The sequence below is a fragment of the Lissotriton vulgaris genome, chromosome 5 (genome assembly GCF_964263255.1).
Source record: "Lissotriton vulgaris chromosome 5, aLisVul1.2, whole genome shotgun sequence".
Taxonomy (NCBI): domain Eukaryota; kingdom Metazoa; phylum Chordata; class Amphibia; order Caudata; family Salamandridae; genus Lissotriton; species Lissotriton vulgaris.
In genome coordinates this window covers 681,571,069-681,597,128 of record NC_141693.1, presented here as the reverse complement: position 1 = coordinate 681,597,128, position 26,060 = coordinate 681,571,069, and the positions used below count along the sequence as shown (strand labels likewise).

Here is a 26,060-nt window from a genome sequence, read left to right as displayed (position 1 = left end):
TGGTGGAAAAGTTGAAAGCTAGGCCTGATATAGTGGTTAGACAGGCGGACAAGGGTGGGAACATTGTCCTGTAGCCGCTTGACATGTATCAAGAAGAAGCAAAATCATAACTTATGGACAGGCAATGTTATCGGAGGGTGGATGAGGGTATTTTGCAGAAAGTTATTACTAGCTATTTCATGCAGCTAGATCAGTGGAGATCTGTAGGCCTAATTTCACAATCGGAATATAAATTTCTTAAGACTGATTCTCCTGTGACGCCCATTCTATACCTTATACTTAAGGTGCATAAGAACATGACAAAACCACCTGGTCACCCAATAATATCGGCGATCGGGAGCCTATTTGAAAATACTTCCAGGTTTTAAAATGTCTTTTTACAAGATTTTGTGAACAATGTGTAATCTTTTACTGAAGACACTGGTGATTTTCACTCCCGCATACACTGCACTACACATAGATTCACAATCCAGTGCTCCTACGTATCCTTCGCAAGTCGCAGCACGCCCCAAGCAGTAGATGCTTGGGATGGCCCCAATGATGAAGCATGTCACCTAGGGGCAACCCTGGGTGAGTGAGGGGACTCAAGAAAATACATTTTTCTTTTCTATTTAGGCACACTCAAATCAGGTGGACCTATAATCTCTCCCTGGCTAGGTTCCTATGATCCATCACATATGGGTTTTTGTGTTGTACTGGACATAACAGTATACATTGAGGAAGGTAAAATCAATACTAAAACCTTCCGTAAGGAGACTGCAGGAAACAAAATAGTTTGAACAAAGGGGGTACAGTAAATCAAGTCAGTATTGAAATCAGCGAGGGACAAGGCTAATACTAAACCAAGAGAGCAACTGCTATTTCCAACAATACTGCAGGTAAAGAAGTACACACACAGGAATCACAATTGCATTTCATTACAGGGTTTAGCAAATCGCATAGAGAGCTGAGATTCATCATGCAAAAACACTGGCCCGTCTTGCGTGGAGATGGTTTCTTGAGACAAAAGTTAGGGGGAGGTCCTTTACTAACATTCAGGAGGGCCAGATCCCTAGGGGAGGCGCTGGTAACAAACAGTCCCCGACTCCCAACAACGACTTGGGTCAGTGAAAACAAGGGCTTCAGGAAATGCCACAAATGTAAGGCATGCAAATAAAGGGAGAACACTACGGGAGTACCCTTAACATTTTAAGACACAAAGTGGCATATCTCAAAGCCTTTGATGTGTAAAAGTCAATTTGTGGTTTATGCATTGAGATGTAGCTGTTTTAAGGAGTACTATTTTACCTGTACACCTGAGGATCTTGCAACATGTGAGATCTATCAAAAATAAGTATCAGGCTTACCCCATGGCTAGACATTTCCAACCATCCCATGAGAATAATCTGGAAGATCTGAGATACTTTGTATTAGATCAAGTGCCACAAAGACTCAGAGGGGGTAGAAGAGAGAGATGCCTGAGACAGTTCGAATCACGACACATTGTACGTTTTAATTGCAAGATCCTTAATGGACACAACACAGAGGAAGAGCTGTATGTACACTTGTGAAGAAAACAATAGGACTGACGCAGCAGATTATTTTCAACTGATGACAGACAGAATTAGGAATAGGATTGCTTAGTTCGCTTTTGCACATGCAATGAAATAAGATTACGATAATTTTGAATACACTCCTTTAGAAATAGTATGAGATGTTTTGCACATTTGCACACATATAGCACTTTAGACACAGAGCCCTTTAGATTTATTTCATGGTGGTTAGTTTGTTGTGTTGCTAAAGAGAAAGATCAGGGCACTGACCATATATGATATGAATTGAACAAATAATTTAATATGATATTGATATTGTTCAATGGGGTCCAATATGAGTGATAGCCCTCCATTAATCTTGGATATAAAACATAGTTACTATGAGTATAGAATAGGGACTTAATTTAGGCACAATGCACAGATCACCTTATGTAACTTAGAGATGTTGTACAGGAGCAACTCCAACAGTATTTACTATCAGTAAATTTTGAGTGGTGGGAACATGGGATTTGGCAATTTCTGTATAGAAAGGAGGCATTTCATTGTAAATATCATATATACCAACAATAAGGCGGGTAGAGGATTGTGGTAGTTTGAATCCAAACCCCATTGGGAATATTTTATTCCAAATTTCTCACGCTCACATGTAACATGGTCTGATTAGTTGTACAGTCAATGTTGTTTGAACTGTAATGTAACATTAAGTATTGAGTGGCATTGGACTGGAGTATTGAATATATTAATTGATGTCCGAGCGCTATGAATGGCCCGGGAATTTTGGGTCAGATGGTGCAATTATGTTGACAGTCAGGGACAGGCCAGTGATGTAAAAAGTTGTGATTTTACACTTTTTAATCAATAATGGTGGTTTTATATCATCTTTTGTGGCAAGGCATTGGAATGGATATGGATAATTTTTGTGAATCATTTTGCACATAATTGCCAAAATCGCTCTGGGACAAAATTTCCATATTTTTATTGGATGCATTTAAACTGTATATCATGTAGATACGTTTTATTACCCAGTCAATTTTATTGTTTGTATAGAGTTGCACTGTCACTTTCCTATGCGCTTGTTCAAACTTTATTCACTTAGGCACTGTCACTTCAAAATGTGAACCTGCTATAAATATGTAAAAACATAGCAGCGAAACAGTTTTGACAAAGACTGCTTGTGCAGTCGAAACGAGTTACCTGAATCATCGTGGCTCAAGAATAAACCCTTTTTGAAGCTATCCCGAGGGTGCTGGAGTCTGTCCCTTAAGGGGGAACAGTCGTCTTGATCATTTTGAGTTCGCCAGCCATTGCTGAATTCCAACATGCCCGCTCGTACAGGAACATTGTGAGGAAGGGATATATATATATATATATATATATATATATATATATATATAACTACCTACATTCGTCAGTAGGTAGCTATAGTCTGGACCTAGTTTCCATAGGAGGAGCAGTTTTGATTTGCTAGTTACTTTGGCGTCGTTTAACAAATCTTTGCGAAATCTTCAAAACTATCGGGGCAGTCACTTCAGGTGCTGTCTTGAAAATTTTGGGGTGATTCATCAAGCGGGGCTGAGAAAAAAGAGGGGTCCCAAAATGCTTTTTCTCCATGTTAATTTCCATAGGAATCTTTAGAACGGAATTACACCAAATTTAGCAGAAATTTAGCTGTTGGTTCAGAAAGCACTCTTTTTGTTAAATGGGTTAATCGGTTCAGTAGTTGCTGATACATTTTAGGAAATTCCCAGTTGTATATCTAGGGATGCGTAGGATCCGCGAATCATTCTGATCGCGTACCTGATATCTGATTGGCTGCCAACACTTCGAACCAGGAAGTGTTAGCAGCCATCTTGTGACTAGGTTGAAACAAGTCGCAAGAAAGAAGTTTTCTTTAAAAAAAAAAAAAAAAGGGGGGGGCAGGGTAGAAACACCCTGACCCCCTAGGTACGTTTAGGGGGTTCCGCAGGGATCCCTAGGGCCCAGAAAATGCATTTAAAAAATGTCTTAAGTGGGAGTCGCAGTGGATCTACAAATTCGCCAAAATTAAAGCTCCAGCATGTCGTTTAATTTAGGCCCCTGGGTGAGTCAGGTCCTGGGGTCAATAACAAATATTGATGGGGGCTCTGTGTGGGCCCCCCTGCAGACCCGGGAGCCACTACATCCCTGGGACTGATTCACTGAAATGCGGGGGGCACGTGGCCTCCACGCTGCCCCGGGGACTGCAACAACTCTGGGCTAATGCAATGTAATGGGGGGTCCACACAGGCCCCCTCACAGCCCTGGGGACAGCCACACCCCTGGGGTTACATTTACAAATGTGAGGGGGGCTACAGCCCCCCATGCAGTTCCAGGGGCCGCTACCTCCCCGGGGCTAATATACTGAAATGCAGGGGGCCGCGCGACCCCCTCAGCCTTTGGTACCTCCATCTCCAGGGTTATATTTACAAATAATGCGTGGGGTGGGCTTCAGTCCCCACACACAGCCCCGCGGAATGCTACCTCCCCCGGGCAACAGTATACTGTATTAGATACGGACAGCCCCGGGGACACTACCTCTCTGGGGTTTAATATTTGCTGGAGGGGGGCACGCGGCCCCACTTGTGGAGCCGTAAATGGCTCTGGGGACTGCCACCCCCCACGGCTGGCTCAAGCAATGTCCCGGGGATGTCCTCCCTAGGGCATTGCAGTTGGCTACGGCTTGGTGGGGCCACTGCTCCTGCTAAGCCATAGCAAACTCTGGTCCGCTCAATGGAAGTGAGACGAGTAAAAAGGCTCTTGCTTCCATTAAGTAGAGCAGAATTGCTTTTGGACAGAGGAAGCGCAGGAGGCGGGGAGCCAGCATGGACCTTCAGGCTCCTCCATTCTCCCAAATGAATTGGCCATGCCCCAGGGGATGGGGTCCCGGGGCAATATTGGCCAGAGGAGGGAGTCTGTGGTGGCCCCCAACCCCATTAAAAAAAAAAGTTTTTGAAGGCCAGTCCTGGGGATGGATTCCCGGGGGCAAAAATAGACCTGGGGAGGGGTTTTTTGCAGTCCCCCTCCCATGTAAACAAAATAAAATAAAAATTAAGGCCTGGCAATGTGGTCCCTGGAGCTGAAATCAGCCTGGGGGGGGGGAGCATGTTGCCACCTCCTATTTTTTTTTTTAAACAATTAAAACTGGGCATGCCCTGGGGGATGGGGTCTCTGGGGCGGAAAGTGGCCCGAGGAGAAGGAGGCTGTAATTGTGTGCCGGGCCGGGCGCCGGGGCTGACATTGGCAGCATGTCGCTGCTTCCTTTTTATCAAATAAAAAAAAAAAAGGACCAGACCCCGCGGGATGGGGTTCCTGGAACCCAAAATGGTCCAAGGAAGGGAGGCCACATGGCCCCTCCATCCTAAAAAATATATTTTTTTTAATTTAAAAAGCTGCAACTCGCGTATGGGACTTACAGGAGAAATTGGAGGGGTAGGTGGCCCCCAAGGACCTTCAATAGCCAAGGGGACTTTACCCTCTACTAGCAGTGCACCATGAGGTGCGTTTTCAGAGTGGGGGAAAAAGGGGCATGGCCTGCTTTCAGATCTCGGCTATCCAGTTGAATGGAACTTACTGGAGGTCCTTGGGAGCCAACTACCCCTCCTGTTACCTCCAATAAGTTCCACACAGCACGTTTGCTAAGGAGTTGTCAAAGGCACGCCCTCTTTCTCCAACACTCTGCAAATGTGCCTCCTGGCACACTACTAGTTGGGGGATGAAGACCCCTTGGCTTCAGAGGGAGCCAACTACGCAAACCAAGGTCTATCAGAGTGGTTCCCTTGGTGGTACTCTGTTGTCAGATAGCTAAAAATATTAAAGCATAATTTCGATCAAATAGCTGATTGGATTTTCACCAAATCACGAAAAGCACACTTTCTGGGAAAAGATCTAGCTATCTGCAAATTTTGGCTCTACCCCCCACTTGATGGAGCAGCCAAAAGTTTTCCAGGGAGGACCTAAGGTTGAAGAACCCTTTTTTTGGAACGTTTTGGGACGATTCCTAAAAAAGAACAAAGTTAGCCAATTAGCCAGCTTTTTTATAATTTTGGTGTTGAGACTCTTTTTCAAAATCAGTAAGTCTGCCTGAGTGTGGCCAAGACCTACGAGGCTAACCGTGCCCTGCACATGACAGAAGCCTGCATGGAGACATCTGCTTGCAAGGAGTTGGAGGCAACATCTGACCACATGCCAGGCCCTGCATACATCCCCACGCCGTGCACAGGCGCATGCCTGTGAGAGGTGGGACGCAGTGCCTGGCCGCAGACCAGGCTGTGTGGCCAACCCCACACACTGATGGGGTTGCTTTGCATATGGTAATACAATATTACTTTACGCTAAAAAAGTATTGGGGAAAAAACAAAGCTTAAAGTTATGTTATAGTTATGAATTGTTATTGTATCTTACTTTACTTTTAAAAAACGCTCAAAAATTCAAAAATACTAAGATTAAAGTAACTTTATAGTTAGGTGAAAATTTCAGTGACAATGTAGAATTTTAAACATACAAACACACTGAAATACACCAGTTATAGTTCCCTCAAGTAACTATAACTCAATTCCTGGGGTAACTATAATTTGTGCGGTGGCCATGCACTGCCTATTAGCCCACTTACTCCGTCAATCATTTGTCATGACATCACTGATAATACCACTGCAACATTTTCTATAAAATAATTGATGTGAAAACTGTGCATGGCATGGGGCGAGTTATAGTTACGTTAAGGAATGAGTTATAGTTACTTGCATTGTAGTGGTTCTTGTTATAGTGGTCGCATTGTAAGTGGAGTACAATGTGTTCGTCTGTGTAGTAGCCCATATTCACTAACAATAGACTTATCCGAAGTTTAGTGCTACTAATGTTCAAGTGAGATTTGGAAACCAATTGGTAACTGACTGAAAACCGATCCTTAAACCTTAGGAAGGACAAACTGCGATTTGAGCAATTACTGTCTCACTACTGCTGAAAAGATTTATATGATAGAATCTGTGTAGCACTGCTGTGGTTCGCTGGACTCATGGCAACTACAGAGACCACTGTGTATTGACAGTAAAATTATGCCCACCTTTCAAAATGAGCTTTTTGACAACTAATAAATATCCATGCAATGGTGTTTACTAGATGTAAGAACTGGCACCACACTTCAGCTAAACATGAGTGAAAATATAAAAAAAGAGATGAACGCTTGTTTATATACACCATCTAGAATTGTTGTGGTGGTGAGCAGGCACACACAACTCAGGTGAGAAGCTTGGCCCACTGAAACGTGAATCATTTGTTTTTCTTTCTGTAATATGAAATTTCTACTGCAGTATCTCAATAGGGAGTTGCTGCTATAATGCTGTCCGTGTCAGTGCCACTGTTTTCAAAATAGTGTCATTCTTTCTTCCCGATTTTTAATAAAGTGCTATGCATCTATTCTACATACGTATGTGTAAAAAAAAACACAACCAGAAAGTGTCTCTTTGTTCTCTGAACATGGCAATGGTTGGTAAATAAATTTGAATAACCTAAACTTTGCACACCAGGATCAACTGGTGAGCAGCATTGGCAGATAACACACTTCATCTCGTTTACTTGTAGGATTCTACTTTAGCCTGAATATAATAACCAGTTAAGTGTCTAGATGAAGTTACAAGATAGTACATGTGGGAAAAACTAGAAATTAAAAGACTAAAAATCTTAATCGGATATTTTATCAACAACAACAGATCTATCTGACTGTATGTTTTGTCAACAACAGTTCTGACGCTTGTCCAATCAGTTGGTACACACTTTTCTGCTGTCGTTTTTTAAGATAATATAACAAAAGCATTACAAAAAAAATACATTGATACGCCATTTGCAATTCTCCACCTTGGAATGTGTGTTTTCTCTGGTTATTTCAATTTTTTTCTGGATATTAAAACAGTTGAAGCACCTTTAAGGAGTTGAAAAATCTTTTAAATAAAAATCCTTTTTACAAGTGGGTCCATTTCGCGCTATACAATAAAGAATCCTTCTATTTAGTCTCATGAGTAGACGGGCAGAATCTCCACTCATTCGTTGCTGTCCCACCAGGTGGATCCTTTGTTTTTTTTTATTATCTTTATCTAGTATTTCAAATAAAATGTTAAATCAGATGCACAACGGCAATAGAAAATGCAGACCCAACTGCTAAGCCAAGGTTTAAGAAAAAAGTCATCATAACCCCAGCGGCTTCAGCCAACTCTTTGGGCACAACCTTGGGCCCATAAATCATGGCAAGGGAGCCCAAGTAACCATTGCTTATGCCCACAAGTGAGATGAAAATCACAGGATAGGCATCATGCTGAAAAAGAACAATATCTGAGTGAGCACGGGGCTGATAGTTGCAGTAGATGAACAAGGGGATGAAGACAGTTCTCAGCAGGATGACAGCAGGAAAAAACTTGCTTTTTGGCCCAGGAATTTGAATCCAGACAGTGACCTGTCGGCCACACCAGTCAGCAAAATTGTACATGAGGAAGCAAGTTAAAGGGGTGAAGTACTTGTTAGTCCATATGCTCCCAGAGGACTTATTCATAGAGGCAATACTGGAAGAAAGTGTGGGGAAGATGATTATGGAGATAAAGAAGACATAGAAAACACAAAAGGCCAGGATGGAAATCTTCTTCAAGATTGGACGCCATGGTGGAATGCCCTGATTTACACCTGTAGACCCTCCTTCTCCTTCGAAAGAATTGTTTGTCAAAGAAGCTTCTTTGTTGACTTCTTCAATGCTTCTCATGTAGTATCTAAACAGAAAACAAAGAGAAATTATCGATGTAAGTTCAAGAAAGAAAGTCGATCAAAAATCTGATGTACTACTTTATGGGCAATATGGAATTGCATCAATTCTATATAGCAGATATGTTGGTCAATGGAATATACTGCAAAACTGGTGCACTTAATGCCAACTGTACACTGTATTTAGCAGTTATGTAAAGTACTATGCTCAATTGTTTACAATTTGTGGACCTGAACATGTAATTATGTTAAACTGAAGAATACACAAGAAATGTAATTTAATTTTCCACTAAACCAATTTTACATAATATTGAGAGGAAAGCTTTATCCCTACAGACAAATGAAGTGTACAGAAAACCATAAACATCTTGCTTCTTATTAATTTAAGTTGCTTTTATTTCGTTTGTTTTATTTTTATTTCGTTTTCCAACACAAAAAATGAAAAAACAAGGCAAAAATAGGGAAAAGCTAAACAAAACTTTACAAAGACCTTCAAACAGTCAGACCTTCAAAAATTTAGTGTTATGGAAAAGGAAACTCAATAGCAATAGGAATTTTGTTACTGACCGATGTGTCATATAATGTTAACAACGTGAGTAAGTGACTTATAGTGCACAAGAACATGAGTCAGAGACTACCAAACAGGGTAACAACATTGTTAAGGAGTATTTTGAAAAACTCTGCAACTTTATTTGCTAATATAGTCCAGTGCTGGAAATTGTTTAAACTTAGGGGCTAATTACGATGTCGGTTGTAAAGGCTCCGAAAGGGATGTGGATTCTCCGAATACGATTCCTAACCTATGTTTCCGACCGAAATGGACACATTTCCGACCGACCGATTACGATGGTCGAGATGTCCTATTCGGTCCCAATCGGCATTCGGACAGCCTGAGTCTTCAGAGCAGAATCGTACAGCTTTATGGACAGGTTTCCAACCAACCAATTACGATGGGCGATTCGGACAGCCGTTCCAAATCGGTCTGCCCGACAAGAAACAGCAGTCGGATTCTGACTTTGGGGGCCCATTGCAGGCCCCCCTTCACACATAGGCCTCCGGTTGGGGTCCATGGGGGTACCCAAGGGACCCCTCTTTCCAACCATGCACAGTGTCGCATGCACCATGAGGCGCCCGCCACAGGGTGCAATGTTTTCCCCAACCACCCCTTTTTTCAATGGGAGCCTTTGTTTGCCTTCAGAACACCAGGCTCCAATTGAAGTCAATGCGAGTCCGACTGAACAATGTTCGGAAGCATGGTAATTGGTCGGTTGGACTCGCAGAACCTGATTCAGTCAGAAACAATTCCGAAACAGATTTGGTCGGAAGAGTTTAAGACCAACATCGTAATCGGCCCCTGTATGTGTATAGCAAACACAACAAGATGATGAACGGAGTGCTATAACTTTTCAAACACTCACCCGAGTCAAGAGATCGGGTTAAATCCATTGTTCTTTTGCTCACTATGCCACCCCAGTTTAGACCCAGCCATATGCAAATCAGTCTTAGCCCTGCTCCTCATGGGAACAGTCCAGCCCGAAATGCTAAGCCAGGTGCTCCCTGGACCAGAAGAACAAGCTACTTACCTTCGGTAACGATACATCTGTAAGAGACATAGATTAGTTATGGATTCCTCACCTTAAAATTACCCCCAGGCATCAGACTGGATCCGGAGAATTTTTTCCTCAGCAGTATACCTCTGTGCGTCGATAGGTGGCGTTGGTCGAGGTTGCCGGAATGGTGTCGCAGTATCTACTTAGACACCGCCCTTGCGCACTGATAGCTCTTCTTTACATGACATTCCACGCCAGAAGCGCAGAGCCATGCAAGACACTGACCACTGGTGCACGAAAACTAGGGCCCAGAAAGGGAGTCCCTTACTCTAGAAATCAGTTTGCAGAACGGGGAGGATGGGTGGGTAGGTGAGGAATCCATAACTAATCTATGTCTTTTACAGATATATCGTTACCGAAGGTAAGTAACTTGTTCATCTGAAAGAGACAATTACTTATGGATTCCTCACCTTAGAATAGATATCCTAGCAATACCAACCTCGGCGGTGGGTCTGCGAACCAAGTTCACACCAGAAAGTCCTGGAGAACCGGACGGCTGAAGAAGCCATCTCTCCAGGTTTGGTAAATGTGTGCAGCATAGCCCACATAGCTGCCTGGCAAATGTCATGAAGGAGGACTCCACGTCCCAAAGCAGTAGTAGCTGCCGTCGCCCTGGCGGAATGGGCACGTCACCCTACTGGAGGTTCCTTTTTCGCCAAGGAGTTGCAGATTTTTATACAAGGAACGGCCCATCGGGAGATGGTCTGTTTTAGTATGGCCCAACATTTCTTGGTGCCCACATAGCCAACAAAGAATTGGTCATCCGCCCAGAATTGTCTTGTGCGATCCAGATAGAAGGAAAGCACACGTTTTGGATCCAGAGGATGGAGTCGTTCTTCCTCTTTAGAAGGATGCGGAGGCGGAGAGAAGGTGGTCAAAGTGATGGTCTGTCCTATGTGGAAAGAGGTAAACACTTTGGGATGGAAAGAAGGCCTAGTGCAAAGGACAACCTTGTCCGGATGAACAGCCAAGAAGGGAGGTTTAGAAGAAAGGGCTCGAAGCTCACTCACCCTGCGAGCAGAGGTGATAGCAACCAAGAAGGCAGTTTTAAAGTTAAAAGTCTGAGAGGACAATTATGTAGCGGCTCAAAGGGGGCACACATAAGATAAGTCAGAACCAAATTCAAGTCCCACTGAGGAATTATGAAAGGAAAAGGAGGGAAGAGATGAGTAATGCCCGTAAGGAATCTATTGACAATAGGGGACTTGAAAAGAGAAGGTTGATCAAGAAGCCTAAGGAAGGCTGAAATGGCTAAGAGATAGCCTTTAATAGTGCCCAGAGCAGAGCCGTGCTAGGCCAAAGAAAGGAGGAACAAGAGAACCTCAGAATGAGGGGCATAAAGGGGATCCACAGCCTTTGATATGTACCACGCCACAAATTTGTTCCATCTGCAGGCGTATACTGTTTTAGTGGATGGACGCCTGGCTGCCAGGATAACGTTACAAACTTCTGGAGGAAGGTTGAAAGCCGCCAACTGCCCCCGCTCAATCTCCATGCAAAGAGGTGGCGGCTGGAGAGGTTCAAGTGGAGGACCGTCCCCTGCTGCTGTGACAGGAGATCCTCCCGAAGAGGCAGTATGATCGGAGGATCGATGGCCATGTGTAACAGCTCGGAATACCAGACACTTTGTGCCCAATCCAGAGCCACAAGAATGACAAGGGCCCGGTCACGTTTGATCTTTTTCAGCACTCTAGGCAGAAGTGGTATAGGCGGAAAGAAGTATAGATGACTGCAACTCCACTTGCAACAAAAAGTGTCGGCTAGCGAGTGCTATCGTGGAAATTCCAACGCGCAGAACTGCTGATATAGAACTATTCACCACCGAAGAGAATGTGCAAACGCAGGCTCTCCCCACTGCTGAAAGAGACCTTGCACCACCTCCGAGTGAAGACGCCATTCGTGATCCATCATGCAGCTGCGGCTAAGTTTGTCCGCTCTGGCGTTCAGAGAACCTGCCAGGTGTTGAACCACCAGAGATATGCCCTGATGTTCCAGCCATGACCAAAGGCGGAGAGCCTCTTGACATAGGGTCCACGACCACACCCACCCTGTTTGCTGAAGTACCACATGGCGGTGGTGTTGTCCATGAACACCTGCACTACTCTTCCCCAGGAAGGAATGCCTTTAGTGCAAGACGAATTGCCCGAAGCTCCAGAAAGCTGATGTGAAGCCCAGACTCCGCCTGAGGCCTCTGATCTCCGCCTCTCCCATGTGGCTGCCCAATCCGGGAGTGATGCATCCATCACCACTGTAAACTCTGGTTGGGTAAGGGAGAGGGATCTGCCACTGACCCAATCCTGGTTCGTGAGCCACCACTGTGCAGTGACCTCCGAGATCTAGACGCAATCAGACAGATTCTACTGATGCTGTGCACACTGGAACTTCAGGTCTCACTGTAGAGCCCGCATATGCCACCTGGCATGATCCACCAGCAGGATGCAGGATGCAGGAGGCCATGAGGCCCAGCAGCCTTAGGGTCATTCTGACAGAAAGAGGCTGAAAGATCAGAATCATAGCCCGAATATTCTGGGCTCGCTGCTCGGGAGGATAAACTCGAAACTACATTGTGTCCAGAACCGCTCCGATGAAAAAGAGCTTCTGAAAGGGAGTCAGGTGTGACTTCAGCACGTTGATAGTGAACCTCAGCAAATGCAGGAAGTCCGCCGTAGTCTGGAGGTGAGAGACGACTGCCTGGGGCGATCCCGCCTTCAACAGCCAGTCGTCAAGTGGGAAGACTGGAATCCCTAATCTGCGCAGATGAGCTGCGATCACCACCATCACTTTCCTGAACACCCAAGGGGCGCTGGTAAGGCCAAAGAGGAGCACGTGAATTGAAAGTTCTCCTGGCCTACCGTGACTGCAGGTAACGCCGGTGGGCCGGCAGGACGGGGATGTGAAAATAGGTGTCCTGCAAGTCCAACAGTACCATCCAGTCTCCAGGGTCGAGAGCAGACAGGACCTGAGCCAGAGTCAACATCTTGAACTTCTCCTTCCGGAGGAGGCGGTTGACGTTCCTGAGATCGAAGTTAGGGTGCAGGCTCTTGTCCTTCTTGGGCACCAGAACGTAGTGGGAATAACAACGTCGACATACTTCTGGGACAGGAACACACTTGACGGCTTCCTTGGCCAAAAGAGCCGTAACTTCCTGTTGGAGAAGGGCCAGGTGATCCTACGACTTGCGATGAAATTGAGGTAGCATGGATGGAGGGGTAGTCTGGAAGGGGAGGGAGTAGCCCATTTGGAATATCTGCAAAACCCACCTGTACGACATGATGTTAAGCCAGTTGGGGAGGTGATGGTGAATTCTGCTGCCCAGTGGCAAATTATGGGCCTGAAAGGTCGGACTAGGAGGGTTTGGAGGCTGCCTACTGAGAGGGGACTGGTGGACTGGCCTTCCCACTGGCCACCCGTCCCAAGACAGTGGGATCCACGTCCTCGTCTGCGCTAAGGTTGGACACCTTGCACAGGCCTTTGGCTGTGGGTGGAACATGGGGGGCACTCCTTCCGTAGCCACAAAAGGGGCGAAAAGAAGACAGCGCTGGGCGGGAGGTGGAAGAGAGGCCCAGGGATCTGGCTGTAGCCCTGGAATCCTTAAAGCTCTTGAGCGCGTTGTCTGCCTTGTCGACAAACAGGCGATGGCAATCAAAGGGCATGTCCAAAAGCGTTACTTGGACATACTCTGAAAAACCAGTGGACCTCAAACAGGAGTAGCGTTTCAGTGCTACCAACCTGGAAATCGTCCTGCTCAGTGAGTAGGTGGGGTCCAGCCCACACCGGATGGTGAACTTCGCTGCGTCTCTCCCCTCAGCAAGTGCACGGGAGAGCACAGCCAGGCCTCCTCCGGGCACTGTGGCAGCACCTGCTCAACCTTGTCCCAAACCGAGTAGGAGTAACGGCCCAATAGGCATGCAGTGCTCACTGACCTCAGCCCCTTAGCCGGAGGAAGAAAACATATTTTTCCCAAGGTAGACCAGCTTCTTGGATTCCTATCAGTTGGTGCGTTAAGGAATGCGCCTTGGATGCGGAGGCTTGGACTACCAAGCTCTCATGGGTAGGATGGGAAGAGAGGAAAATGGAGTCGCCCGGGGGCGTGCAGTGGTGTTGGGCAATCATCCTGTCCACAGGAGCCCCTGTGTTGGGCTTGGACCAATAACCCAAAAGGATGTCCTTAAGGTCCTCATTGAAAGGCAGCAGGGACTCGAGAAGTGCCCTGCCAGTTGAAGCACCTCTGTCAGGAGGTTAGTCCTGACTACCACCATAGGAAGCTCGAGGTTTAGGGCCTCGGCTGTCTTACACAACACCACTGCATAAGATGCACCCTCCTCCGTAGCCACGGTATGGGGAGAGAGCATGCCAAGGTCTGGGGAGGTGTCCAGACCACTGGCCTTACCCAACTCCTCTCTCCTTTCTGGTTCCTCCAACTGGTCTGCAAGAGGGTCCACAGACCCCACCCAGTCCGCCTCACCCTCTCCTGTGAGCCACTCAGGGCAGTAGGAAACATCTGGAGAGAACAGGGGTACAAAAGTACCGGTCTGCGCTGGTCACGATGTCTGGCAACGTCGGTCAGGTGCAGTGTCCTCTTCAAGGGGGAGGCAGGGGTCGACGTCAGCTGGGGACACAACCGGCATCGGAGGTGACGTCACTGGAGTTGGTACCGGACGATGTGTCACAAGGTCGACCGGCGCCGATGCGGATCCAGGCCTGGATCCTTGGGAGCCCTGTGGCGCCAGAGCCGAAGCCGCCGACATCAAAGGCCTAGAGCCCCAACCGAGTCCGCTGGGCCCGTGGCGAACCGGCAGAGTGGGGCTGCCTGAAGATAGAATGTAAGGCTCCGTTAAAGCTTTGAAGCTGGACAGGGGTCGCTCCGATTCCTGGAAAGGGAAGAAAGGCCGGATTCAACCTACAGGTTCTGAGTGCAGAGCCGGACGAATCCCTTACGCGTCCCGCATCGCGTTGGCCGAAGACGGGGAGAACGCGAAGAGCAACAAAGCATGTTTACCCGAAGACTTTGATGACGAGTGGTGGTGGTGGTGGCTCCATTAGTGAAGCAACCAACAGAAGTCTTCTTCAAGGATGGCAAACACTGCACACCTCCTCTCCCAGAACGCAGAGGCCCTGCTTCAGTTGACAAACGCCACACAATCAATCTCTTCTTCACTGAGATTAACAAAATCAGATCCAACCTTATTACAACTTCCAATGCCCCATTTCCAGGCATCCCTGGTAACCTCATGCCAAATGGACCCCCTTCAAACCTGTAGGGCATATGGTGCTCTCCAATACCCTGAATTCCCTCAAGGCAACCTCCTATGAAGATGACACCCTTCTTTCTACCAACCTCATTTCAAGGAGAGGCTCTCCTATCTTTCTCCACATTGTCAATGCCTCCTGAAGTCAAGGAGAATTTGCAGATGCCTTTACAACAGATAAGATTCTTCCCCTTTTTTTTTTTTTAAATATTTTTATTGAAGGAATTTCCCCCCCTTTTTTTCCCTTTGATAACATTCTTCCCCTGACAAAAAAGAAACCACAGATGAACCCGGTTACCCTCACCAGCCTTGTATATATATATATTGAAAACCATTGGAAAAGCAGTGTCCACCTTACTACGGGAGCACATTAGCAAGAATGATCTTCTATGGGAAGTCCAATAAAGATTCAGACCATGCTGCAGCACTGAGAGCACCACACACTTCAGTAGACAACAACATCCTCCTCTTCAATGACAGGAACTACCCCTGCCTCCTGGTGCTGTTCGACCTCTCTGCAACTTTCCACACAGTTTACGATCCAGCTCTGATCAACATGCAGAAAACACGCATGGGATTTTCAGGCAGTATCTTAAAATGGCTCACATCTAACCAGCACAGACTTGCAGAAATAGATCCCACAACATCACAGACACTCGGCACCTCCTGCGGAGTAAGCCAGGGCTACATTCGTATTTCCATTACCTTCACCCTCTAGAGACAAAAAAAGTACTCCCTCTTGACCTAAATATTTTACCACTGGGAAACACCTCTAATATAAAGGGCATACAAGAATCACATATTCATCTTATTTTTGTTTATTTTCTTGATTTTTTATTTATAAAATCTTTTTCTCATTCATTGAATCATTTATTTCTTATTTTTGAAAACAGATAGTCATTTACTGCATTTCATATCATTTTCTTGTTTGATACATATACAAAAATTCCTTTAAAGTTCAATTACACAAACAGAGTTTTTTTTAAAATAAATTTCTTAAAAAGCAAGACAGATATAATACACCAGGTTGAGAAACACAAAGACATACTCACTCACACACCCTACTCATGCATAACTCCACTACAACCAAAAAGACATCCTGTTTGTACACCAGTAACCAAAAGGTTAGATCTAGCTAAAGGAATGGTTGACGCGTTTCGGTGGAAAGACAGCGATATGGACCACCTTCATCAGGACCAGCCAGGGGCAGTTTCAACAGTGTGTCTTGCAACCTGGGATTAGTGTCTGTGAAAAAAGGTATATATATATAAAAAGTATTTTCTTAAGTATGCCCATGTCAATTCATATATCTTTCTGAGACAACCGTGAAGATGACCAAACATACCAAACAAACATGCTCACCGCACTGTGCCACCTTATAACCCTAGGAGCTTGAGTGTGCAAATATATACAGGATTTATTAGAGCCAAGATTGACCAGAATTATATCTAGAACTAAGAGAATAGAGCTAGAAGTTTTGAATCTCCTATGTAGCCTAATCAGCAACCATTTCGTTGATATCTACCTCTTCATACAACGTACTGCAACAGAAAATCGCTAGACAATCCTTCTTCACACCTTGACTGTCTATCTGAGGTTAACGGACCATTACAGTGTGGTATCCTACGGTAAAATTTTATCCAATATTCTGAAACAATATAAAAAGCATTCTCTTCAATAAATAAGTTAATATAGGAAGGGAAAAAAACTTGACACTTTCCTCTTAATTACCTATATGATTCCATACAGGGAATGAGACTTCATTTGTATGTTGAGAAAGCCAACACTTTATGGACTCCCTAAAACACACAAGTGCACAACTAATCCACCTATGCGACCTATTAGTTCGACAATAGGATCTAGTTCAGAGCCATTGTCGAACTATGTGGACTCATTTTTGTGACCTCTCACTCGAACATATGTTTCCTTTATTCGTGACTCAGGGGATATCATCTCTAAATTGGAAGGTATGCCTTACAACGCACAGGCTGAAATATTGGTGACGCTTGACATTGAGACGTTGTATACCAACATCCCTCAGTGTCAAGCGTTACAGGCTGTGGCGGACCTTCTCTCCAGAACTCCAGGTGAGAGACCGGATGGTTTCGTGTTGGAGTGCCTCGAGTTGGTTCTTTTTAACAACTTTTTTGAATTCAATGGTGCCCTATATCAGCAAATCAAAGGCACAAGCATGGGAGCTTCCTGTGCTCCAAGTGTCGCTAATACCTATATGGGCGAATGGGAGAGGAAAAATGTTTTCAATGAAGCGGCTCCATTTTTTGACAACGTCATCACATGGAGACGCTTCATTGATGATATTTTCTTCATTTGGAGAGGGGACGCAGACTCTCTGAAGGAGTATGTGCTTTGGTTGAATGCCAGTGACTCTAACCTTGTCTTCACAGCCAATACCAGTACACAGAAGGTAGAATTTCTGGACATCTTAATTACAGGGAGTAATGGAGTATTGGAAGTAAGTCTGTATCGTAAACCGACAGCAAAAAACACAATTCTCCAATACCAAAGTTATCATCTTAACATTCAAAAAGACTCTATTCCATTTGGGGAGTTTCTTCGTATTCGAAGAAATTGTACCAACATGGGAGACTTCCATCGACATGGTGATGCACTTAAATCCAGCCTTCTGGCTAGAGGCTATCCTAAACGACTAAACGACTAATCCGTCATGCTTACAAGAGGGCTAAATATTATAACAGGGATGCCCTCTTAGAGGGCAATAATCGTACAACAAAAGAACAAGTGGTTTGCGCTGTTAATCACTCCCCATTTAATTTCAAACTGAAGAATATCATCCCAAAAAATTGGAAGATAGTTAATACAGGAGAGGATGAGTTGGACTTGGAACAGCCACTGGTGGCTTTTCGTAGGAACCGTAACTTACACGACATCCTAGTGCATACAAACAACGATTATGGGTCTGCCCTTGGTGCTAGCAATCACAAAGACGGATGTTGCCATGCGTGTGAAACAGCTTTAGTCACTGACCTCTTTGTCCATCAGAATAAACAAATCAAACTCAGAGATCTCACCAACTGCCGTAGCAAGAATATTATTTACTGTATTACTTGTCTATGCAATATGGTGTATGTTGGCGAAACGTCTCGTGAGTTTAGAGTTCGTTACAGCGAACACAAGTCCGCAATCCGAAATGGTAGGATGGAAGCCCCGCTTGTTGGTCACTTTCATGAGAAGAACCATTCCGAGAAAGATGCCCGATGGTGCATCTTGGAAAAGGTGAAAAGCACTACAGGTACAACTATGGATATAACCCGCAAAAGGCGTGAGTGCTTTTGGATATTTTTTTCAAGACTCAGTTAAGCATGGATTAAACGAGGACATCCAATGGATGATTACAAATCCTTGGTAATTACGTAAGATATTGCCTTACCAATAATTTCTGAAAATAGATTTATGAGAAGGAGAAATGTTAGTGGACACCTTAGGATCTTAGGCGTGGTTTTTAGCACATCATATGCAGTCCTGACCATTATTATAGACCTGAGGGTTGTGGCTGGGTTGCCAGCAGATTTGTTATAGACTATGATGAGTACTATTCATGTAAACTTAGATGAAAACACAGTACAAGTCTATTTAAATTGTTTGACACGAGAAAAAGTAGAAACTGATTACATATGGGCGGTATGCAGTATTGACACAGTGATAAATTCTATATCCGTGCATCATATAAACAAAAGTGTTCTATTTCTGCTACATCCATGACAGAATTGAGATGTATTGCAGAGTGTCTGCCTTCAATATGGCGGCGATTTAGTCCGTCGTCTATTTTTGTGACGGAACCCGGAAGTAACTATTCCGGCGTTGCGTGCGAATCATTACGCTTCTCTGCCCAGGTGTCGGACATTACGGGTGGAAGATCTCGAGCGGGAAGCCGCCGAGTATTTAAGAACGGCGTTCTATTACTTACTGTCGCTGAGGTAGTTGGATCCATTCGGCAGATTGGCGAAGCTCTGGACGTGTAGCAATCTTTCGTACACGGTAAGTGGTAGAGGGTAGATGGTTTAATTCTGGGGGCTACAAGAAAGCTTTGGACAGGCGCCACAAGCCCTTTTGCTGCAAACCTAGGAGAATAGGCCATTTTGTCAGTAGGAGGGGAGCGTTTTTATATATTAATATTACATTGTAGCATGCTGTATATGGCTTTTAACAAGTTCTGCATTACGCCCCTCGAGCATTAGGAGGCTCATATCCTTTTTTCTAAAAGAATTCCGGGTCTTAAACTATTGGGGAGAATTGCCTTTAAACATAATTTTGGGTACAGTTGCCAGGTGTTGCTGGTTTGCATTATACTGTGCCCGTGTACATATGCATTGCTTAAATGGACAAGTTGTAAGCAGAGTAACATAGTGACAGTGCAATAGACAATCCTTGTGTATACATGAGAAATACGGCAATAATAATTTAATATACAGCCTGTGAGAAGCAGCCTCCTCCCTTCCCTACCAGTTAAATCTTATATTTGCTAGATGTTGAGGCTATTATATAAATACAAGGATTCACATCACGTTTAGGGTAGATGCCTCACTCCTTGTTTTTCACTATGGATTGAAATACTACTGGTGAGTGGTAGTAGTCACAACAAGGAATGCTGACCTGACCACATTTGGTCTATCTGTAGTCTAAAACTCTGGTCATATTCTTATCCTTTTTTTTGTAGATTAATATAAAATAAAAACTTACCAGAGCTATTGCATGCAAAGAAGAGGATTGAGCAATTATAGGATATACGTGGATGATTATAAAGTAAGTGGTTTATAACTTCCCTGTGGGAACAAGCCTTCTTATCTCACGATATTGAAATTAGATATTAGAACGATATGTCTATTCTACACTACAGATTTTGGATACAGTAAGCAAGAAGGATTTGGGATACATGGTGAAGTGACTATAAAGGCCATTCTGGATGAATGAGCAAGGTAATCGCAGATCAGATTGCATGCCGTAGTGTCAATTCTGGGCTTGCTGTAAAAAGATAACATCTTTAGTATAAATAATAATAGTGTCCTCCTTTTTTTAGTGCTGACAGTCAAAATCTTCCTAAATCAACATACAAATGAAGTCTCGTTCCCTGTATGAAATCATATAGGTAATTAAGAGGAAAGTGTCACGTTTTTGTCCCTTCCTATAGTAACTTATTTATTGAAGAGAATGCTTTTTATATTGTTTCAGGATATTGGATAAAATTTTACCGTAGGATACCACACTGTAATGGTGCGTTAACCTCAAATAGACAGTCAAGGAGTGAAGCAGGATTGTCTAGTGATTTTCCGTTACAGTACGTTGTATGAAGAGGTATATATCAACAAAATGGTTGCTGATTAGGCTACATAGGAGATTCAAAACTTCTAGCTCTATTCTCTTAGTTCTAGATATAATTCTGGTCAATCTTGGCTCTAATAAATCCTGTATATATTTGCACACTCAACTCCTAGGGTTATAAGGTGGCACAGTGCGGTGAGCATGTTTGTTTGGTATGTTTGGTCGTCCTCACGGTTATCTCAGAAAGATATATGAATTGACATGGGCATACTTAAGAAAAGACTTTTTATATATATATACACCTTTTTTCACAGACACTAATTCCAGGTTGCAAGACACACTGTTGAAACTGCCCCTGGCTGGTCCTGATGAAGGTGGTCCATATCGCTGTCTTTCCACCGAAACGCGTCAACCATTCCTTTAGCTAGATCTAACCTTTTGGTTACAGGTGTACAAACAACAGGATGTCTTTTTGGTTGTAGTGGAGTTATGCATGAGTAGGGTGTGTGAGTGAGTATATGTGTTTGTGTTTCTATACCTGGTGTATTATATCTGTCTCGATTTTTAACCGCATGCGCGCTAGCGGTTTTCCCGCTGAGCGCTGCGATTTTAAAAATCCTGCGTTACGTGACAAGGTCAACTCGTCACACGGACAGCGCAGGTAACGCCCATGACGAGCTGACCTTGTCACACGCATCGAAGGGGTTAAGAAATTTATAAAAAACTCTGTTTGTGTAATTGAACTTTAAATGAATTTTTGTATATGTATGAAACAAGAAAATGATATGAAATGCAGTAAATGACTATCTGTTTTCAAAAATAAGAAATACATGATTCAATGAATGAGAAAAAGATTTTATAAATAAAAAATCAAGAAAATAAACAAAAATAAGATGAACATGTGATTCTTGTATGCCCTTTATATTAGAGGTGTTTCCCAGTGGTAAAATATTTAGGTCAAGAGGGAGTACTTTTTTTGGGGAAACATCCTTTACAATGCAACTTTTACCACGCAGTGCCTTTACGACGCAACTTTTACAACGCAAACCATTACAACGCATTGCGCTGGGGGGCGCTCTAGGATAGGGAATAGGTTTAATTTACTGTCCAACACCTTTCCTATTATCCACGGGGACTGGAGTTGGAATAGTAAATTAAACTATTCACTATCCAGCGCCCCAAAGCACTATGCGTTGTAATGGTATGCGCTGTAAAACCCGCGTTGTAAAAGCATGCGATGTAAAAGCATGCGTTGTAATGTCATACATCCCTTTTTGGTCTCTAGTTGTCTTTCCCTTCACTCTCTGACCTTAAAGTACAATTGGGAGGGGGTCCCTATCTATATTCTATCATTACCTTCACCCTCTACATGGAACCTATCTGATCGATTCTATAAGACAGCAGCATCAAGATCCATTAAAAAGCAAATGACACCCAAATCCACATAAAAAATCCTCACCCAATGAAATACAGAGACTCAAATCTAGCTTTGAATATATCCAATCTTGGATGTGAGCTAACTTCTTGTAGCTGAACCCCACAAAGACTGAATTTCTTCTGTTTGCCATCAGCCCCAAACAACGCAAAATTCAAGCCTGGCTCTCCAAATTAAAACTACTAGGCTTCCCTCCCCAAATAATAGACCATGCAAAATATTTGGGATTCCCCCACGACCGCCTCTCACATTTAAGCAAGAAATTACAAGGTAGACCAAAATAGGTTTGTTCCAACTTTTGCTAATGAATAAAGATAAGTAGAACAACCTCTCCAATCTAGACTGAGGCAATGCTCTGCTCAATGGTGTAGGAAAGTGGGTTTCTGTTGCAGTAACCCCCTCCACTTTTTGGCAAATTTCTGATGCAGTTTGACTGAGTGCGCCCTGGGTCCCTGACAATCAGCTTCAGCGGCCATGTGTTCTTTTCCAAATTTGTACCTTTGTTTTCATAACTGCCACACCTCTGGTCCACATGTAAGTCCCTTGTAAAGGGTACCAGTGGTACCAAGGGCCTTGTGACTAGAGAGGGTCTCTAAGGGCTCCAGTATGTATTGTGCCACCCTTAGACGCCCTTCACCAAACACATACACACTGCCATTGCAGACTGTGTGTTTTGGTGCAGAAAAAACTCCAGAGACCGCATGGCACACATCACTGTGGCCATGCCCACCATCCACGGCATGTGGCATAGGTAAATCACCCCTCTAGCAAGTCTCACAGCCCTAAGCAGGGTGCACTATACCACAGGTGAGAGCATAGTAGTATGAGCAATGTGCTCTAACAGTGTATGTGCCATTCACAGACAATGTAAGTGCAGTGGATCCATATTGAGTTTCTGGGCTGGGAGTTTGTCATTTAGAACTCCACAGCTCCATGATGGTTTTAATGAATGCTAAGGAGTTTGGTATCAAACTCCTCTGCATAATAAACCCACACTGATGCCAGTTTTCGATTCATTTCAAAATGCACTCTGAGGGCATTCTAGAGATGCCCTCTGAAAAAAGACCACCTTACTCGTGTCCAGCTGACTATTCTCCACCAACCTGCCACACAGATATGTTTCTGACCCCCTGAGGTGAGAGCTGTGTGCTCCAGTGGGTCAGGGTTCAAAGGCTGCTTGGGGTGGAGGTGCAGAAATAGCATTCAGGGCGTTGAGCCTCAAAGGATTCCTAACATTTGATAAGCTAACTAGGGCCTCTCTAGTGGAGATGTTGGCAAAGGGGGGAAAATTAGTAGTCAGGAGATGTGTCTTCCCTCTGCCAGGATCACCCCATAGGTGCTCTGGACAGAGATGATCCCTCCTTAGGACATCCTCCATCTTGAACGGAAGGATTCAACCCAATCAGGTTAGGGGGATGCGTCCTCTCCAAAGGGAGGGGGCACTCCTAGGTTGTAGCCACCCTAAAGGCAAGCAGCTCGTTGGCTTCCATCGGTCATTGCCTGTAACAACCTTAAATTCTGTACTTAGGGGCACCCCCTGAACCTTGCTCCTCAGATTCCTGAGCTCCAAGAAGATAAAGGACTAAGAAGACATGTACAGTCGAGCCTAGAAGAAGACTACTCATTTGGCCCCAGCCCGACTGGCCTGTCCAAAGTGAAGAAGACGCCGGCGCCTGTCCCATGTCGAGCAACTTCCAGGAACCCGAGGAAGACTGCCAAATCTTCCGCCAGGACTAGATTTCAAGAGGACAGCGACCCTGTCCAAAATAAACTTCACCAAGGATTCCGGATCCTGGCAAATCTGAGACCCCTGCCCACTCTGCACCAGACGCCCATGGCCCGTGTTGCTCACCTGCCCTGTGAAGTCTCACCCGGCAATCCTGCCCTCGTCTCCATTGGTGGCTGACCTCTTCTGAACAACACAAAGTCACCTGCAGCATCTACACGAAGGGCCCCCCTGGCCGCGACCGATTCCGAGCAAGACCAAAAGGTACCCCTGCATCCATAGCCCTCTGGCCTTGTGGAGCACAACCAACAGAGCCTCCTCCTCCCCAGCCCTCCAATTTACTTTCTCAGCTAGTGGTCACCATCAGCCAGTCTCCTGTTTTCTTCTCATAGGATTGCATTGTAATCTATCTATTGCATTCAACTGTTATCTTTTACATGGCAAAGTGCTACTGTTTCGAACTGGCAAATACAAAAGTATTTCTAAGACTGTAGAACATTACTTCTGCCTTGTTATCCGAATCATTCCAGGAAGATGCGGATTCCCAAACCGAACCTTTAACAAAGGTGAAAATATGTCTACTATGCCCCACTCTAACTCAATCTACCCTACTCCCCCTCTCTATCCCACTCCACCCCAATCCAATCCTTTCCACCCTACTATAATGAACCCAAACATACCCCACTCCAATCTACACATTCCACTCCAATCTACTTAAGTCCAACCCAATCTTTCCCACTCTACCACACTCCACTCCAATCTACCCCAATATATATCCCACTGTACCTCTGCCTACCCTGATCTACCCAACTCCCATCTATCCCACTCCAATGTACTCATCTAATCTACCCCAATCTACTCCGCTCCAATCGACCAGACTCCACCCCAATCCACCTCAATTCAATCTGCCCTACTCCAATCGACCAAGCTAATCTAGCTAACTCCCCCTCTCCAATTTACCCCACTTCAATCAACCCCACTTTACCCCAATCAAATCTACCTTAATAGTCCCCACTACATTCTACCCCACTTTATCCCCTCTCCACTCTTCACCAATCTACCCCACTCTACTATATGCCACTACATTTTAGCCATGCTAAACAGCAGCAACACTGGTGTACATAATGGCTGAAACACATTGCTTGCCAAAGCCAATAGCTCTTGCAAAGTCGAGACATATTGGCTTTGTCAATGCTTGTTTCCTTTCCTTCTTCTCCTTTTTAAAACATTTTTTATAACCCAGCTCCTCCCCCCAGGCCTGCCGACCCAGGACTGGGGATTGGCTATTCAACTACCTGGCAACTCTGAGTCGCCCCCTCACACTAGCCCAGGCCCCTTAAGGCCTTGCTGGGTGCACCCCACGTCATTCTCCTCCATCTTGTGAGTTACAGCATCCCTGTGCCCCAGATTGCAGTGAGCAGAGTCCAGGAAGTGGTAAGGAGGCAGACTAGTGCTGTCTCTTCCCCAAAACAAAAGTTTTTTAAAAAACTATTTTCCCTTTCTGTGATTTCTGTATTTGCCTGTGGTTGTTACAGTTTAAAAATTGTAGTTTTAACCTGCCTGTGATTGAATATTTTATCACCTGTTTTGTGTTTAAAACGTGTGTTTTTCCTACCCATGTTTGCTTCCATTTAACGGGTTGATTTGTGGGATTTGCAGTCCAAACTCTGTAGTTTTTCCCTCTCATTGCTGATGACTTTCAGTTTTCCCTCAAAATTTCTCCTTTGCTATGTGCTAAGACCTGTATGTGAAAACAGTGCACCCCCAGCCACCATTTTGTGTTCAAAAGCCAGTGAAACCAGCCCCCTCCCCCGGCAACAGGTATATTGCCATATTCTACATCAGAGGGTGCTTCTGTGAACTGTTTAAACTGTGTTTACTAGTGACTGTGCACTTAGTTTTTTGGCCAGTAGAGGGAGTAAAGTTCTATTCAAACAGTATTGTTAGATTTCAAGTCAGTGAGGCCTTTACCTGCAGATGTCCAAAGTGTGGATTGAGCCTGTCTGTCTCCTAGGAGATTCTGAACAGGAAAAGCAGCTTCCAACTCCCTGGCCAGCAAACCTTGTCTGAGGTCGCTGGGACCTTATATGGTCTGGTATTGTTTGGTACATGTATACACTGATTGGTGGTTGTATCTGATGTTTCTATAGGATTAGGGTTAGTGTCCTCATTGGTTGGTATTTGAGTGTTCTGATTGGTTTCTGGGTCTGTGACTCAATCAATGTAAGGTTGGGACTAGGGCTAGGGTTAGGATTTCTATTGGAAGTAGGGATTAGGGCTTCCTGTGTTATTGGTTGTTGGGACTAGGGCTAGGGTTAGACTTTTAATTGGAAGTAGCGATTAGGGCTTCTGGTGTGATCGGTTGCTGGACTGGTTGTGAGACTAAGAGTAGGGTTATGCTTTCTATTGGAAGTAGGGACAAGGTCTTCCTGTGCCATTGGTTGCTTGGAC

The 26,060-nt window shown here is 44.6% G+C and overlaps 1 protein-coding gene across 1 annotated transcript in view; it reads right to left on the bottom strand.

Moving 5' to 3' along the window:
* Nucleotides 1–1,469: 1,469 nt before the first annotated feature.
* The window catches only part of SLC29A3 (solute carrier family 29 member 3), a 304,230-nt gene continuing 279,639 nt past the window's right edge, over nt 1,470–26,060 (bottom strand). The window contains exon 6 of the mRNA XM_086922116.1: nt 1,470–8,299. Within this exon, the coding sequence (XP_086778242.1) occupies nt 7,657–8,299 (643 nt within the window). The 3' untranslated portion in view covers nt 1,470–7,656. The remainder of the gene's footprint in view (nt 8,300–26,060) is intronic.